At 44.0% G+C, this 16634-nt stretch overlaps 1 protein-coding gene across 1 annotated transcript in view; it reads right to left on the minus strand.

The window, feature by feature from the left end:
• The window catches only part of LOC130628665 (uncharacterized), a 117582-nt gene that overhangs the window by 61522 nt on the left and 39426 nt on the right, over window positions 1-16634 (minus strand). The window contains exon 2 of the mRNA XM_057441650.1: window positions 15762-15926. Coding sequence (XP_057297633.1) covers window positions 15762-15926 — 165 coding nt within the window. The remainder of the gene's footprint in view (window positions 1-15761; window positions 15927-16634) is intronic.

Here is a 16634-nt window from a genome sequence, read left to right on the forward strand (position 1 = left end):
TGCCTGCGCAGGTTACCGTTGGACTATTCCTTACATTCTCAATGCACTACAACGTTCCAAGAGGTTTTCCTTGGCGCTGTGGCCTTACAACACTCTTAACTACGTGCACAGTCCTATAAAGGCCGTAATATGGCCTTTTGCAGTCCAATAAAGGCCGTAGACGTAAATCACGCGGTTTCAGCTGCCTGCGCAGGTTACCATTGTACTAGTCGTTCCAGTCTCAATGCGCTACAACGTCCTAAGTCATTTTCATCAGCGCCATCGCCTTAGAACGCTCTTAACTACGTGCACAATCCTATAAAGGCTGTAATATGGCCTTTTGCAGTCTAATAAAGGCCTCACACGTAGATCACGTGGTTCTATCTGCCTGCGCAGCTTACCATTGGACTATTCCTTCCAGTCTCAATGCGCTACAACGTCCTAAGTCATTTTCATCAGCCCCATCGCCTTAGAACGCTCTTAACTACGTGCACAATCCTATAAAGGCTGTAATATGGCCTTTTGCAGTCTAATAAAGGCCTCACACGTAGATCACGTGGTTCCATCTGCCTGCGCAGGTTACCATTGTACTATTTCTTCCAGTCTCAATGCACTACAACGTTCAAAGAGGTTTTTCTTAGCGCCATGGACTTACAACACTCTTAACTACGTGCACAGTCCTATAATGGCTGTAATATGGTCTTTTGCAGTCTAATAAAGGCCTCACACGTAGAACACGTGGTTCCATCTGCCTGTGCAGGTTACCATTGTACTATTTCTTCCAGTCTCAATGCGCTACAACGTCCTAAGTCATTTTCCTTAGCGCCATGGCCTTACAACTCTTCTAACTACGTGCACAGTCCTATAAAGGCCGTAATATGGCCTTTTGCAGTCTAATAAAGGCCTCACACGTAGATCACGTGGTTCCATCTGCCTGCGCAGGTTACCATTGGACTAGTTGTTCCAGTCTCAATGCTCTACAACGTCCCAAGTCATTTTCACTAGCGCCGTCGACTTAGAACGCTTTTAACTACGTGCACAGTCCTATAAAGGCTGTAATATGGCCTTTTGCAGTCTAATAAAGGCCTCACACGTAAATCACGTGGCTCCATCTGCCTGCGCAGATTACCATTGGACTATTCCGTACAGTCTCAATGCACTACAACGTTCCAAGAGGTTTTTCTTGGCGCTGTGGCCTTACAACACTCTTAACTACGTGCACAGTCCTATAAAGGCCGTAATATGGCCTTTTACAGTCCAATAAAGGCCGTAGACGTAAATCACGCGGTTTCAGCTGCCTGCGCAGGTTACCATTGTACTAGTCGTTCCAGTCTCAATGCGCTACAACGTCCCAAGTCGTTTTCATTGGCGCCGTTGCTTTAGAACACTCTTAACTACGTTCACAGTCCTATAAAGGCTGTAATATGGCCTTTTGCAGTCTAATAAAGGCCTCACACGTAGATCACGTGTTTCCATCTGCCTGCGCAGGTTACCATTGTACTATTCCATCCAGTCTCAATGCGCTACAACGATCCAAGAGGTTTTCCTAAGCGCCATGGCCCTACAACACTCTTAACTGCGAGCACAGTCCATCAAAGGCTGTAATATGGCCTTTTGCAGTCTAATAAAGGCTTCACAAATAAATCACGTGGTTTCACCTGCCTGCACAGGTTACCGTTGGACTATTCCTAACAGTCTCAATGCACTACAACGTTCCAAGAGGTTTTCCTTGGCGCTGTGGCCTTACAACACTCTTAACTACGTGCACAGTCCTATAAAGGCCGTAATATGGCCTTTTGCAGTCCAATAAAGGCCGTAGACGTAAATCACGCAGTTTCAGCTGCCTGCGCAGGTTACCATTGTACTAGTCGTTCCAGTCTCAATGCACTACAACGTCCTAAGTCATTTTCATCAGCGCCATCGCCTTAGAACGCTCTTAACTACGTGCACAATCCTATAAAGGCTGTAATATGGCCTTTTGCAGTCTAATAAAGGCCTCACACGTAGATCTATGGTTCCATCTGCCTGCGCAGCTTACCATTGGACTATTCCTTCCAGTCTCAATGCGCTACAACGTCCTAAGTCATTTTCATCAGCCCCATCGCCTTAGAACGCTCTTAACTACGTGCACAATCCTATAAAGGCTGTAATATGGCCTTTTGCAGTCTAATAAAGGCCTCACACGTAGATCACGTGGTTCCATCTGCCTGCGCAGGTTACCATTGTACTATTTCTTCCAGTCTCAATGCACTACAACGTTCAAAGAGGTTTTTCTTAGCGCCATGGACTTACAACACTCTTAACTACGTGCACAGTCCTATAAAGGCCGCAATATGGCCTTTTTCAGTCTAATAAAGGCCGCAGACGTAAATCACGCGGTTTCAGCTGCCTGCGCAGCTTACCATGGCTGTAATATGGCCTTTTGCAGTCTAATAAAGGCCTCACACGTAGATCACGTGTTTCCATCTGCCTGCGCAGGTTACCATTGTACTATTCCATCCAGTCTCACTGCACTACAACGTTCCAAGATGTTTTCCTTAGCGCCATGGCCTTACAACACTCTTAACTACGTGCACAGTCCTATAATGGCTGTAATATGGTCTTTTGCAGTCTAATAAAGGCCTCACACGTAGAACACGTGGTTCCATTTGCCTGCACAGGTTACCATTGTACTATTTCTTCCAGTCTCAATGCGCTACAACGTCCCAAGTCATTTTCCTTAGCGCCATGGCCTTACAACACTTCTAACTACGTGCACAGTCCTATAAAGGCCGTAATATGGCCTTTTGCAGTCTAATAAAGGCCTCACACGTAGATCACGTGGTTCCATCTGCCTGCGCAGGTTACCATTGGACTAGTTGTTCCAGTCTCAATGCTCTACAACGTCCCAAGTCATTTTCACTAGCGCCTCGACTTAGAACGCTTTTAACTACGTGCACAGTCCTATAAAGGCTGTAATATGGCCTTTTGCAGTCTAATAAAGGCCTCACACGTAAATCACGTGGCTCCATCTGCCTGCGCAGATTACCATTGGACTATTCCTTACAGTTTCAATGCACTACAACGTTCCAAGAGGTTTTTCTTAGCGCTGTGGCCTTACAACACTCTTAACTACGTGCACAGTCCTATAAAGGCCGTAATATGGCCTTTTACAGACCAATAAAGGCCGTAGACGTAAATCACGCGGTTTCAGCTGCCTGCGCAGGTTACCATTGTACTAGTCGTTCCAGTCTCAATGCGCTACAACGTCCCAAGTCGTTTTCATTGGCGCCGTTGCTTTAGAACACTCTTAACTACGTTCACAGTCCTATAAAGGCTGCAATATGGCCTTTTGCAGTCTAATAAAGGCCTCACACGTAGATCACGTGTTTCCATCTGCCTGCGCAGGTTACCATTGTACTATTCCATCCAGTCTCAATGCGCTACAACGATCCAAGAGGTTTTCCTAAGCGCCATAGCCCTACAACACTCCTAACTACGTGCACAGTCCATCAAAGGCTGTAATATGGCCTTTTGCAGTCTAATAAAGGCTTCACAAATAAATCACGTGGTTTCACCTGCCTGCACAGGTTACCGTTGGACTATTCCTAACAGTCTCAATGCACTACAACGTTCCAAGAGGTTTTTCTTGGCGCTGTGGCCTTAAAACACTCTTAACTACGTGCACAGTCCTATAAAGGCCGCAATATGGCCTTTTTCAGTCTAATAAAGCCGCAGACGTAAATCACGCGGTTTCAGCTGCCTGCGCAGCTTACCATGGCTGTAATATGGCCTTTTGCAGTCTAATAAAGGCCTCACACGTAGATCACGTGTTTCCATCTGCCTGCGCAACTTACCATTGGACTATTCCTTCCAGTCTCAATGCGCTACAACGTCCCAAGTGGTTCTCCTTAGCGCTGTGACCTTATAACACTCTTAACTACGTGCACAGTCCATTAAAGGCTGCAATAAGGCCTTTTGCAGTCTAATAAAGGCCGTAGACGTAAATCACGCGGTTTCAGCTGCCTGCGCAGGTTACCATTGTACTAGTCGTTCCAGTCTCAATGCGCTACAACGTCCCAAGTCGTTTTCATTGGCGCCGTTGCTTTAGAACACTCTTAACTACGTTCACAGTCCTATAAAGGCTGCAATATGGCCTTTTGCAGTCTAATAAAGGCCTCACACGTAGATCACGTGTTTCCATCTGCCTGCGCAGGTTACCATTGTACTATTCCATCCAGTCTCAATGCGCTACAACGATCCAAGAGGTTTTCCTAAGCGCCATGGCCCTACAACACTCCTAACTACGTGCACAGTCCATCAAAGGCTGTAATATGGCCTTTTGCAGTCTAATAAAGGCTTCACAAATAAATCACGTGGTTTCACCTGCCTGCACAGGTTACCGTTGAACTATTCCTAACAGTCTCAATGCACTACAACGTTCCAAGAGGTTTTTCTTGGCGCTGTGGCCTTAAAACACTCTTAACTACGTGCACAGTCCTATAAAGGCCGCAATATGGCCTTTTTCAGTCTAATAAAGGCCGCAGACGTAAATCACGCGGTTTCAGCTGCCTGCGCAGCTTACCATGGCTGTAATATAGCCTTTTGCAGTCTAATAAAGGCCTCACACGTAGATCACGTGTTTCCATCTGCCTGCGCAGCTTACCATTGGACTATTCCTTCCAGTCTCAATGCGCTACAACGTCCCAAGTGGTTCTCCTTAGCGCTGTGGCCTTATAACACTCTTAACTACGTGCACAGTCCATTAAAGGCTGCAATAAGGCCTTTTGCAGTCTAATAAAGGCCGTAGACGTAAATCACGCGGTTTCAGCTGCCTGCGCAGGTTACCATTGTACTAGTCGTTCCAGTCTCAATGCGCTACAACGTCCCAAGTCGTTTTCATTGGCGCCGTTGCTTTAGAACACTCTTAACTACGTTCACAGTCCTATAAAGGCTGTAATATGGCCTTTTGCAGTCTAATAAAGGCTTCACAAATAAATCACGTGGTTTCACCTGCCTGCGCAGGTTACCGTCGGACTATTCCTTACATTCTCAATGCACTACAACGTTCCAAGAGGTTTTCCTTGGCGCTGTGGCCTTACAACACTCTTAACTACGTGCACAGTCCTATAAAGGCCGTAATATGGCCTTTTGCAGTCCAATAAAGGCCGTAGACGTAAATCACGCGGTTTCAGCTGCCTGCGCAGCTTACCATGGCTGTAATATGGCCTTTTGCTGTCTAATAAAGGCCTCACACGTAGATCACGTGTTTCCACCTGCCTGCGCAGGTTACCATTGTACTATTCCATCCAGTCTCACTGCACTACAACGTTCCAAGAGGTTTTCCTTAGCGCCATGGCCTTACAACACTTCTAACTACGTGCACAGTCCTATAAAGGCCGTAATATGGCCTTTTGCAGTCTAATAAAGGCCTCACACGTAGATCACGTGGTTCCATCTGCCTGCGCAGGTTACCATTGGACTAGTTGTTCCAGTCTCAATGCTCTACAACGTCCCAAGTCATTTTCACTAGCGCCGTCGACTTAGAACGCTCTTAACTACGTGCACAGTCCTATAAAGGCTGTAATATGGCCTTTTGCAGTCTAATAAAGGCCTCACACGTAAATCACGTGGCTCCATCTGCCTGCGCAGGTTACCATTGGACTATTCTTTCCAGTCTCGATGCGCTACAACGTTCCAAGTGGTTCTCCTTAGCGCTGTGGCCTTAGAACGCTCTTAACTATGTGCACAGTCCTATAACGGCTGTAATATGGCCTTTTGTAGTCTAATAAAGGCATCACACGTAAATCACGTGGTTCCATCTGCCTGTGCAGGTTACCATTGGACTATTCCTTCCAGTCTCAATACGCTACAACGTCCCAAGTGGTTCTCCTTAGCGCTGTGGCCTTGTAACACTCTTAACTACGTGCACAGTCCATTAAAGGCTGTAATAAGGTCTTTTGCAGTCTAATAAAGGCTTCACATATAAATCACGTGGTTTCACCTGCCTGCGCAGGTTACCGTTGGACTATTCCTTACAGTCTCAATGCACTACAACGTTCCAAGAGATTTTCCTTAGCGCCATGGCCTTACAACACTCTCAACTACGTGCACAGTCCATTAAAGGCTGTAATAAGGCCTTTTGCAGTCTAATAAAGGCTTCACAAATAAATCACGTGGTTTCACCTGCCTGCGCAGGTTACCGTTGGACTATTCCTTACAGTCTCAATGCACTACAACGTTCCAAGAGATTTTCCTTAGCGCCATGGCCTTACAACACTCTCAACTACGTGCACAGTCCATTAAAGGCTGTAATAAGGCCTTTTGCAGTCTAATAAAGGCTTCACAAATAAATCACGTGGTTTCACCTGTCTGCGCAGGTTACCGTTGGACTATTCCTTACAGTCTCAATACACTACAACGTTCCAAGAGGTTTTCCTTGGCGCTGTGGCCTTACAAAACTCTTAACTACGTGCACAGTCCTATAAAGGCCGTAATATGGCCTTTTGCAGTCCAATAAAGGTCGCAGACGTAAATCATGCGGTTTCAGCTGCCTGCGCAGGTTACCATTGTACTAGTCGTTCCAGTCTCAATGCGCTACAACGTCCCAAGTCGTTCTCATTAGCGCCGTTGCCTTAGAACACTCTTAACTACGTTCCCAGTCCTATAAAGGCTGTAATATGGCCTTTTGCAGTCTAATAAAGGCCTCACACGTAGATCACGTGGTTCCATCTGTCTGCGCAGGTTACCATTGTACTATTCCTTACAGTCTCAATGCGCTACAACGATCCAAGAGGTTTTCCTTGGCGCTGTGGCCTTACAACACTCTTATTTACGTGCACAGTCCTATAAAGGCTGTAATACGGCCTTTTGCAGTCTAATAAAGGCTTCACAAATAAATCACGTGGTTTCACCTGCCTGCGCAGGTTACCGTTGGACTATTCCTTACATTCTCAATGCACTACAACGTTCCAAGAGGTTTTCCTTGGCGCTGTGGCCTTACAACACTCTTAACTACGTGCACAGTCCTATAAAGGCCGTAATATGGCCTTTTGCAGTCCAATAAAGGCCGTAGACGTAAATCACGCGGTTTCAGCTGCCTGCGCAGGTTACCATTGTACTAGTCGTTCCAGTCTCAATGCGCTACAACGTCCTAAGTCATTTTCATCAGCGCCATCGCCTTAGAACGCTCTTAACTACGTGCACAATCCTATAAAGGCTGTAATATGGCCTTTTGCAGTCTAATAAAGGCCTCACACGTAGATCACGTGGTTCCATTTGCCTGCGCAGCTTACCATTGGACTATTCCTTCCAGTCTCAATGCGCTACAACGTCCTAAGTCATTTTCATCAGCGCCATCGCCTTACAACGCTCTTAACTACGTGCACAATCCTATAAAGGCTGTAATATGGCCTTTTGCAGTCTAATAAAGGCCTCAAATGTAGATCACTTGGTTCCATCTGCCTGCGCAGGTTACCATTGTACTATTTCTTCCAGTCTCAATGCACTACAACGTTCAAAGAGGTTTTTCTTAGCGCCATGGACTTACAACACTCTTAACTACGTGCACAGTCCTATAAAGGCCGCAATATGGCCTTTTTCAGTCTAATAAAGGCCGGAGACGTAAATCACGCGGTATCAGCTGCCTGCGCAGCTTACCATGGCTGTAATATGGCCTTTTGCAGTCTAATAAAGGCCTCACACGTAAATCAGGTGGTTCCATCTGCCTGCGCAGCTTACCATTGGACTATTCCTTCCAGTCTCAATGCGCTACAACGTTCCAAGAGGCTTTCCTAAGCGCCATGGCCTTACAACACTCTTAACTACGTGCACAGTCCTATAAAGGCTGTAATATGGCCTTTTGCAGTCCAATAAAGGCTGCAGACGTAAATCACGTGGTTTCACCTGCCTGTGCAGGTTAGCATTGGACTAGTTGTTCCAGTCTCAATGCGCTACAACGTCCCAATTCATTTTCATTAGCGCGGTCGCCTTAGAACGCTCTTAAGTACGTGCACAGTTCTATAAAGGCTGTAATATGGCCTTTTGCAGTCTAATAAAGGTCTCAAAAGTAAATCACGTGGCTCCATCTGCCTGCGCAGGTTACCATTGGACTATTCCTTCCAGTCTCAATGCGGTACAACGTTCCAAGTGGTTCTCCTTAGCGCTGTGGCCTTAGAACGCTCTTAACTACGTGCACAGTCCTATAAAGGCTGTAATATGGCATTTTGCAGTCTAATAAAGGTCGCAGACGTAAATCACGCGGTTTCAGCTGCCTGCACAGCTTACCATTGGACTATTCCTTCCAGTCTCAACGCGCTACAACGTTCCAAGAGGTTTTCCTAAGCGCCATGGCCTTACAACACTCTTAACTACGTGCACAGTCCTATAAAGGCTGTAATATGGCCTTTTGCAGTCCAATAAAGGCTGCAGACGTAAATCACGTGGTTTCACCTGCCTGCGCAGGTTAGCATTGGACTAGTTGTTCCAGTCTCAATGCGCTACAACGTTCCAAGTGGTTCTCCTTAGCGCTGTGGCCTTAGAACGCTCTTGACTATGTGCACAGTCCTATAAAGGCTGTAATATGGCCTTTTGCAGTCTTATAAAGGCCTCACACGTAAATCACGTGGTTCCATCTGCCTGCGCAGGTTACCATTGTACTATTTCTTCCAGTCTCAATGTACTACAGCGTTCAAAGAGGTTTTCCTTAGCGCCATGGCCTTACAACACTCTTAACTACGTGCACAGTCCTATAAAGGCCGCAATATGGCCTTTTGCAGTCCAACAAAGGCCGCAGACGTAAATCACGCGGTTTCAGCTGCCTGCGCAGGTTACCATTGGACTAATCGTTCCAATCTCAATGCGCTACAACGTCCCAAGTCGTTTTCATTAGCGCCGTTCCCTTAGTACACTCTTAACTACCTTCACAGTCCTATAAAGGCTGTAATATGGCATTTTGCAGTCTAATAAAGGACTCACACGTAGATCACGTGGTTCCATCTGCCTGCGCAGGTTACCATTGGACTAGTTGTTCCAATCTCAATGCGCTACAACGTCCCAAGTCATTTTCATTAGCGCCGACGACTTAGAACGCGCTTAACTACGTGCACAGTCCTATAAAGTCTGTAATATGGCCTTTTGCAGTCTAATAAAGGCCTCACACGTAGATCACGTGGTTGTATCTGCCTGCGCAGGTTACCATTGTACTATTTTTTCCCGTCTCAATGCGCTACAACGTCCCAAGTCATTTTCCTTAGCGCCATGGCCTTACAACACTCTTAACTACGTGCACAGTCCTATAAAGGCTGTAATATGGCATTTTGCAGTCTAATAAAGGCCTCACACGTAGATCACGTGGTTCCATCTGCCTGCGCAGGTTACCATTGGACTAGTTGTTCCAGTCTCAATGCTCTACAACGTCCCAAGTCATTTTCACTAGCGCCGTCAACTTAGAACCCTCTTAACTACGTGCCCAGTCCTATAAAGGCTGTAATATGGCCTTTTTTGCAGTCTAATAAAGGCCTCACACGTAAATCACGTGCCTCCATCTGCCTGCGCAGGTTACCATTGGACTATTCTTCCCAGTTTCATTGCGCTACAACGTTCCAAGTGGTTCTCCTTAGCGCTGTGGCCTTAGAGCGCTCTTAACTATGTGCACAGTCCTATAAAGGCTGTAATATGGCCTTTTGCAGTCTAATAAAGGCCTCACACGTAAATCACGTGGTTCCATCTGCCGGTGCAGGTTACCATTGGACTATTCCTTCCAGTCTCAATGCGCTACAACGTCCCAAGTGGTTCTCCTTAGCGCTGTGACCTTAGAACACTCTTAACTACGTGCACAGTCCATTAAAGGCTGTAATAAGGCCTTTTGCAGTCTAATAAAGGCTTCACAAATAAATCACGTGGTTTCACCTTCCTGCGCAGGTTACCGTTGGACTATTCCTTACAGTCTCAATGCACTACAACGTTCCAAGAGGTTTTCCTTAGCGCTGTGGCCTTACAAAACTTTTAACTACTTGCACAGTCCTACAAAGGCCGTAATATGGCCTTTTGCAGTCTAATAAAGGCTTCACAAATAAATCACGTGGTTTCACCTTCCTGCGCAGGTTACCGTTGGACTATTCCTTACAGTCTCAATGCGCTACAACGTCCCAAGTCGTTTTCATTAGCGCCGTTGCCTTACAACACTCTTAACTACGTGCACAGTCCTATAAAGGCTGTAATATGGCATTTTGCAGTCTAATAAAGGCCTCACACGCAGATCACGTGGTTCCATCTGCCTGCGCAGGTTACCATTGGACTAGTTGTTCCAGTCTCAATGCTCTACAACGTCCCAAGTCATTTTCACTAGCGCCGTCGACTTAGAACGCTCTTAACTACGTGCCCAGTCCTATAAAGGCTGTAATATGGCCTTTTTTGCAGTCTAATAAAGGCCTCACACGTAAATCACGTGCCTCCATCTGCCTGCGCAGGTTACCATTGGACTATTCTTCCCAGTCTCAATGCGCTACAACGTTCCAAGTGGTTCTCCTTAGCGCTGTGGCCTTAGAACGCTCTTAACTATGTGCACAGTCCTATAAAGGCTGTAATATGGCCTTTTGCAGTCTAATAAAGGCCTCACACGTAAATCACGTGGTTCCATCTGCCGGTGCAGGTTACCATTGGACTATTCCTTCCAGTCTCAATGCGCTACAACGTCCCAAGTGGTTCTCCTTAGCGCTGTGGCCTTAGAACACTCTTAACTACGTGCACAGTCCATTAAAGGCTGTAATATGGCCTTTTGCAGTCTAATAAAGGCTTCACAAATAAATCACGTGGTTTCACCTTCCTGCGCAGGTTACCGTTGGACTATTCCTTACAGTCTCAATGCACTACAACGTTCCAAGAGGTTTTCCTTGGCGCTGTGGCCTTACAAAACTCTTAACTACGTGCACAGTCCTATAAAGGCCGTAATATGGCCTTTTGCAGTCTAATAAAGGCTTCACAAATAAATCACGTGGTTTCGCCTTCCTGCGCAGGTTGCCGTTGGACTATTCCTTACAGTCTCAATGCACTACAACGTTCCAAGAGGTTTTCCTTGGCGCTGTGGCCTTACAAAACTCTTAACTACGTGCACGGTCCTATAAAGGCCGTAATATGGCCTTTTGCAGTCCAATAAAGGCCGCAGACGTAAATCACGCGGTTTCAGCTGCCTGCGCAGGTTACCATTGTACTAGTCGTTCCAGTCTCAATGCGCTACAACGTCCCCAGTCGTTTTCATTAGCGCCGTTGCCTTAGAACACTCTTAACTACGTGCACAGTCCTATAAAGGCTGTAATATGGCCTTTTGCAGTCTAATAAAGGCCTCACACGTAGATCACGTGTTTCCATCTGCCTGCGCAGGTTACCATTGTACTATTCCATCCAGTCTCAATGCACTACAACGTTCCAAGAGATTTTCCTTAGCGCCATGGCCTTACAACACTCTTAACTACGTGCACAGTCCTATAATGGCTGTAATATGGCCTTTTGCAGTCTAATAAAGGCTTCACAATTAAATCACGTGTTTTCACCTGCCTGCGCAGGTTACCATTGGACTATTCCTTCCAGTCTCAATGCGCTACAACGTCCCAAGTGGTTCTCCTTAGCGCTGTGGCCTTAGAACACTCTTAACTACGTGCACAGTCCATTAAAGGCTGTAATATGGCCTTTTGCAGTCTAATAAAGGCCTCACACGTAAATCACGTGGTTCCATCTGCCTGTGCAGGTTACCATTGTACTATTCCATCCAGTCTCACTGCGCTACAACGTCCCAAGTGGTTCTCCTTAGCGCTGTGGCCTTAGAACACTCTTAACTACGTGCACAGGCCTTTTGCAGTCTAGTAAAGGCCTCACACGTAGATCACGTGTTTCCATCTGCCTGCGCAGGTTACCATTGTACTATTCCATCCAGTCTCAATGCACTACAACGTTCCAAGAGATTTTCCTTAGCGCCATGGCCTTACAACACTCTTAACTACGTGCACAGTCCTATAATGGCTGTAATATGGCCTTTTGCAGTCTAATAAAGGCTTCACAATTAAATCACGTGTTTTCACCTGCCTGCGCAGGTTACCATTGGACTATTCCTTACAGTCTCAATGCACTACAACGTTCCAAGAGGTTTTCCTTGGCGCTGTGGCCTTACAAAACTCTTAAGTACGTGCACAGTCTTATAAAGGCCGTAATATGGCCTTTTGCAGTCCAATAATGGCCGCAGACGTAAGTCACGCGGTTTCAGCTGCCTGCGCAGGTTACCATTGTACTAGTCGTTCCAGTCTCAATGCGCTACAACGTCCCGAGTCGTTATCATTAGCGCCGTTGCCTTAGAACACTCTTAACTACGTTCGCAGTCCTATAAATGCTGTAATATGGCCTTTTGCAGTCTAATAAAGACCTGATAGTCTTGTGAGCTATTCCAGAGACTAAAAGCGTAAGTTGGCAATAATCAACGTAGACATTAAGTTATATATAATAACATAAAATTGATTAAAACATTTACTATTCATGAAATGTTTTTTTAACTCCCTTTAATTATACGCTAGAGAAGAAATGAATCGGCACGTGCGTGAAACAATAAAATGTCTTAATTAAACGCTGGTGTGGCAAAAGAGGTAATCAAAATGTTGAACACACAAAAGATAAGTCTCCAGAGCTACCCTCAACGGAACGCAAAACGCACGAATCATAGGTGTTCAACGTGTTCGTTCCATCAAGCACCAAACTTACAAAAGATCTGCTAAAATTGTTAGAAGCTCTCTTGATAGAAAAATGTGTGAGAGCTTTAATGAATATTTTTTGGTAAAGTGACCAACAATTTTTATCAATAACGATATATTTCGACTTTTATAGTTGTCATCAGGTAAAATCTAAAATAATAGTTAATACAGATTAAAACAAAAGTATCTACAACATACGTTCACTATACTAAAAAATATTAAAATGATATTAAAATTTTATCAAAAGAGTGTGACTTTTAAACTCGTCTTTTGTATTTAACGATGGTTTAATGTCATTTATAAAAAGAGCTTCCAAAATCAATAAGTGCCGTTGAGACTTCAAGGTCGATAAAATTTTAACTTTTCCATTGATAGTATACATTCGCAGCTATTAAAATGTAAGCCCACCGGACTGGAAACTCTTGAATGCTCCTTTATGAGGGTGATAAGATGCCACTGACATAGCGCGAATTACATCGCAACAAATTTCATAGACCACACCACTTTTAAAGGCCTTATCAACTGGTTGTTTCAGGGAAGGAAGAACAGTTTTCAACTTTCTTAACCATGTAATATCTTTTTAGCTTTCTCTAAACTTTCGTTTATATATGACCATGTACTACAAGCTCTAATTATCCGATGTACCATTCCTGTCACCAGGCATGGAAGTTCATTAATAAACCTGTGTCCGTCTTTTTGCTATACCAAGTTGACTCAAGCAATCCATTTTGTTTACGGTAATTAACATATCTAAGAACGGCAATTCAACGTTTCTTTCATTTCCAACCGTAAATTTTAATGATGGATGAAGATTGTTGATATTCTGTAACACGTTTTCAATCTGGTTCATCTTTATATTTCTCAAATAATCATTCATATATCTTGCAAATAGACTAGCATCACCTTTTACGATCTTATCAAATTTGTGCATCCAGCCGTTTGCGCGAGGAGGGGCTCCCATCGCTAAACCATCAACTTAGCGGTAGTAACCATCGTTTGTTAACATAATAACGTTACAGCTACAAATCTTGAGCAATTTTGTGAAAGTTATTTTATCAACTAGAGTATAATAACTGTGCACTCTTCGATGGCTTCATATACAGGTACATTTGTATACAGAGATGTTACGTCAAAACTAATAAGCTGTTCACCCTCTTTATGGTCTTTAAACTATCCGCAATGCTTTTCGTAGAATAGTTTGTTTTGCATTCATCTACTACAGAAAGCCATTCAGCTACTTGGTTTGCAATATTAAAATAGGCAGAGCCTGGCATTGATAGGACTGGGTCGTACTGGAACTGGTGGTTGACTGCCAATAGGCTTCAGCTTATTGTACAAACTTCGGGAAATTTTATTTTGATTCTTCAATGATTTCAGCAATGTTATGACTCGTTCTTCCTCTTTTAGTATGGGACTTTAATGAATACCTTAAAATAAATTGCTTGCAAAATCCACACGTAATAATAACTTCTTCATGTGAAGGTATCAGTAACCTTTTATTAGCCGTTTAAACTTTGTTTAATTTTTTAAATTGCTGAGTCAGCAGATAATTTTTATTGACTTCTGTTTTAAAACAAACCTTGGGTTGCTTGTATCAAAAGGCGGTGCGGAAAACTTTGATACTCTTGTCACAAAATACATGTTTGAGTACCTGAAGAAAAATAAATCAGTGGGAGAGTCCCCCAACAATATCGACCCTCTTTTAACCCCCCCCCCCCCCCCCAGCTGCCATCATCAGTCAGTTCCGCAGTATATGGTGACCCTTCCAAGAGAAAAGCAAAAATCAACGAACGCACCTATTTCAACTTTCAGTGACATTATAACATATTACCTTACAAGTTGTATTTTTGTTGTTACTTTTTCAAAATATTTAACAAAGATAATTCTGATTTTTTAACCACCCGCCATTGTTATCATTGATTTGATAAAGGCTAAAATTCAGCATCGTAGTTTTGAGCAACTAGCACATCATTTGGATTAACTACCTCTTGTCTAATTTCACAAAAGTTATGTAGTAGAAAAAAACAGGAATGAATTACAACAGAAAGTCCTTAAGATTTATGTCCATTTCTCTCCTTAAACAGCCAAACCGAGCTTTTAATCGCCCAAATGCGCACTCGACAGCTATTCTTGCTGAGGATAAACGTTGACCAAAAAAAAACGTTCGCTAGAGTTCTTCCCCCTTTCGAAAATTCCATCATTAAAAATAGTAGTAAAGGATATGCTGGGTCTCCTAACATGAAAACTGGTACTGCAGACTCCCCTTCGACAATGGTTCTTTCGCATTTTTGGATAGTTCCATCTCTAAACAATTCATTTAAGGTAGAATTTACAATCTACATTATTATACCCGTATACGTCTGTCTGTCTGTCACGTAAAATGGTAGCTTAGCTGCTCAAGTAGCGAGACGCACGCAATGCGGTAAAAAAGGACGGGCGAACCCGTGGATTTTTCCACGGGCAACAGACTAGTTTGATGTAAAATTACCCTTTCTGCTGGCATAATATGTTGGCCTTTTTGATTTTCATGTACGTACCGTTAACAGCACCGATACATTAGGCGAAACAAAGATAGGAAAAGGCCGATCCTAGGACAATCATGTCAAATAAGCGTGCATATCCGTTAAATCAACGTAAAAAGGCCCATACCACCCCTTAGCGATTAATATTCCGTACCATTCCACGTCAAATTATAGATCATCCACGTTAAATCAACGATAAAAGAGTCCATAAAATCCATGAGCACTTTACCACTTTACGTTAAATTATGGATCATCCACGTCAAATCAACGATATCTGTCCAAAACCCCCTCCCACCCCCTCCCCGTCCCATGGGTCCCTCCCCACCCTCCCCTGCCGTGTCTCCAAATTATAGTGATATGTGTCTATAATGTCCTCTTGCCAGTGTGGTAATACCATCTTCCAAAATTATGCGTTTATCATCATCGGCATTGAGCGCCAGTTTATTTGTTTTTATTGTGTGAACATCGTGCTTAATAGATCGAAATGTCATTTGGGTTCTGTAAATGTTCTCACCCTCAAACAGGCATCTCTTATAATCAGCGAAACCTATGGTCTCCCTTACCACACATTTCTTCACCCCCTTACACCTCTTATCCTCCTTACCACATAGTTGTTTGTATGCATAGGTCTTAGCTCTTAGGGCTACAAACTCAGCCATCACCTTACCACCTAACTCGTCCTTCATCAGCCCAATGATCTTTTTATTCAAACCTAATGGTAGAGGTCTACCATCTTCCTTATCATACCCCGATGTGTCAAATCTCGCAGACACATTATCGGCGATATCTCTGTAAAAGTCGTTGGTTTTGATGTGGTATACGAATGAATCAGTATCCATGTAACACAGCTTCACGTCATCACCATATTTCGGTTTCATGTAATCATAGTGAAACTCGTACATAATCATCTTGGACATGTCGAGAATTGCCAGTCCCATGTATATCGGCTTATTCATTTTGATCTTGATCTTGGACATCTCTATACCCATCAGTGCTTCCGAGAACCATGTGCTACCCTTGAAGTTTGGTTTCATCACCAGCTTCTCATACTGTTCCTTCTTCGTAGCCAAGCGTATATCCTTGTGTTTACGCTGATTCTCCATTGTCTTACCAAAGAACGAATTGTTCATAAGCTTGAAAAAGTCCTTCTCAAAGTCATTAGTTGATTTAGTACGCAAATCAGTGTTAAAATCTATGTACGACTTCAACCACGCACTCTGATTAAATCTCAAGACTCTATGAACCTTATCAAGAACAAGACCATGCTTCAACGCCTGATCAAGCGCACGGATATGGATGATGTAGTTTGTCTTGTCCGAAAGACATGGTGTCAGCTTCTCGACCCCATTGATAACCTTCCTCTCGGGCATGAAAGGAAGGTCGTTATGAGAATCATTAAGTTCCCGTGGGTAACTAACAT

This window comes from Hydractinia symbiolongicarpus, chromosome 15 (genome assembly GCF_029227915.1).
Source record: "Hydractinia symbiolongicarpus strain clone_291-10 chromosome 15, HSymV2.1, whole genome shotgun sequence".
NCBI classification, from domain to species: Eukaryota; Metazoa; Cnidaria; class Hydrozoa; order Anthoathecata; family Hydractiniidae; genus Hydractinia; species Hydractinia symbiolongicarpus.